General features: G+C 43.1%; 1 protein-coding gene across 1 annotated transcript in view; it reads right to left on the bottom strand.

Annotated features, from left to right (window-relative positions):
• LOC133139017 (four and a half LIM domains protein 3-like) overlaps positions 1 to 1,141 on the bottom strand; it is a 34,747-nt gene extending 33,606 nt beyond the window's left edge. Inside the window, exon 1 of the mRNA XM_061258258.1 lies at positions 968 to 1,141. Coding sequence (XP_061114242.1) covers positions 968 to 1,046 — 79 coding nt within the window. The 5' untranslated portion in view covers positions 1,047 to 1,141. The remainder of the gene's footprint in view (positions 1 to 967) is intronic.
• Positions 1,142 to 1,389: the final 248 nt, after the last annotated feature.

Genomic DNA, 1,389 nt, shown 5'->3' with positions numbered 1-1,389 from the left:
GGTGTCTGGTGTCCTTCCTTGTGCGCGTTGCCATAGGCTAGAATCTCCGTTACACGTAAGAGTACGCGCTGCCTCTCTTTACCAACAACAACTTCGTCTTTGGCACAGTTAGTCCACAAAAACGACGAAATGGGCTATTAGGCGACGCTTGCAGCCGTATACAGCTTTAACACGAGTCAGAAACGTATGCGATCATCATCACTCTTGAGTTTATTTGACACACTAGCCTACATTTTACAGTGTACCTACGCACTGATGTATACACGCTCCGATTGTCCATACAATGTGGACGTCGTGGAATGAATTACAGTATCTTATGGAAATGATCGAGTAAATTCTCTAACTCTTTCTGCATAGTCCAACGTTCTTTTGTTCATGTATTTGCTTGTGTGGGTGTTTGTTTGCTTCTATAATTTTTTACTATGGTGTTTCTCAATAGTTTTAACTGTATCGTTACACGTTTGCACATCCTGTGATATTTGTTACTGTTTTCTTTTCTCATTCATTGTGAACCAAATTCTTCGGGCACTGTGGATTCGTCTGGATCATGTCGCCTCTGTAATCCCCGGCATATTAAGTTTCTGGTGATGAAAACTATGTCCACAGCGTTCACGACTCCAGGAGGTTTGGGTCAACCCATTGATGAAATTAAATTGCACATCTTGCAAATGCTTGCTTACAGACATGTATTAAACCAAAGAAACGTTTTATTTTATTTTGTTTGCAAAACACCATATTTAAGTGACAGTTAGTTTCAAGTCTAGTAATTTAAGAAATTGCGACCCGCTTACAGAATTCAAGAAAATCACGCAGCAATCTTCCACGAACGACGGGTAACGTTTCTATACTACAGATAATAAGCGATCAAGGAAGGACTTCCAACTAACATATACAAACATGATCTTTGCGAGTATTGTGACAACAAACTTTTTCCCCTTAAAGTATTAAATGTGATGTTTTTTCTTACCCGGTGAAACGTCAGACACTTCAGCCAGCTCCTCTTTGGAAAAGCAGCCCTTCCCGTTTCGCGCACCGTCTCCAGACATTCAAACCCAGCGGTGTGCAAAGCCTGGTCGCTACTCCGAGTGGCAAATGCGCGTACAAGGCGTCTGCTTTCTTCTCTTTCCCTCTAACCTTCGACAATGACGAATAATGATATACTGATCCTGTGCGCTACTACGCCGTCGAGGAAGTCCGTGAGTCACAAGATCCCGCCCTGTTCGCAAACTCTGCCTCTCCCGACCTGCAGACGGCGATGGTAGTTCAGCGTACGGAGCAGAGACTTGTTGACTGTGTCTCTCCGTTCGAGAATCACTTTAGGTGATGATCGCTGAAGTATGGTAGCCTGAATCTCTAAATAGCCTAATCTAGTTGGTATTATTATGGCTC

This window comes from Conger conger, chromosome 1 (genome assembly GCF_963514075.1).
Source record: "Conger conger chromosome 1, fConCon1.1, whole genome shotgun sequence".
NCBI classification, from domain to species: domain Eukaryota; kingdom Metazoa; phylum Chordata; class Actinopteri; order Anguilliformes; family Congridae; genus Conger; species Conger conger.
The sequence above is the reverse complement of the archived record's forward strand: the minus strand, read 5'-3'. Positions and strand labels throughout refer to the sequence as shown.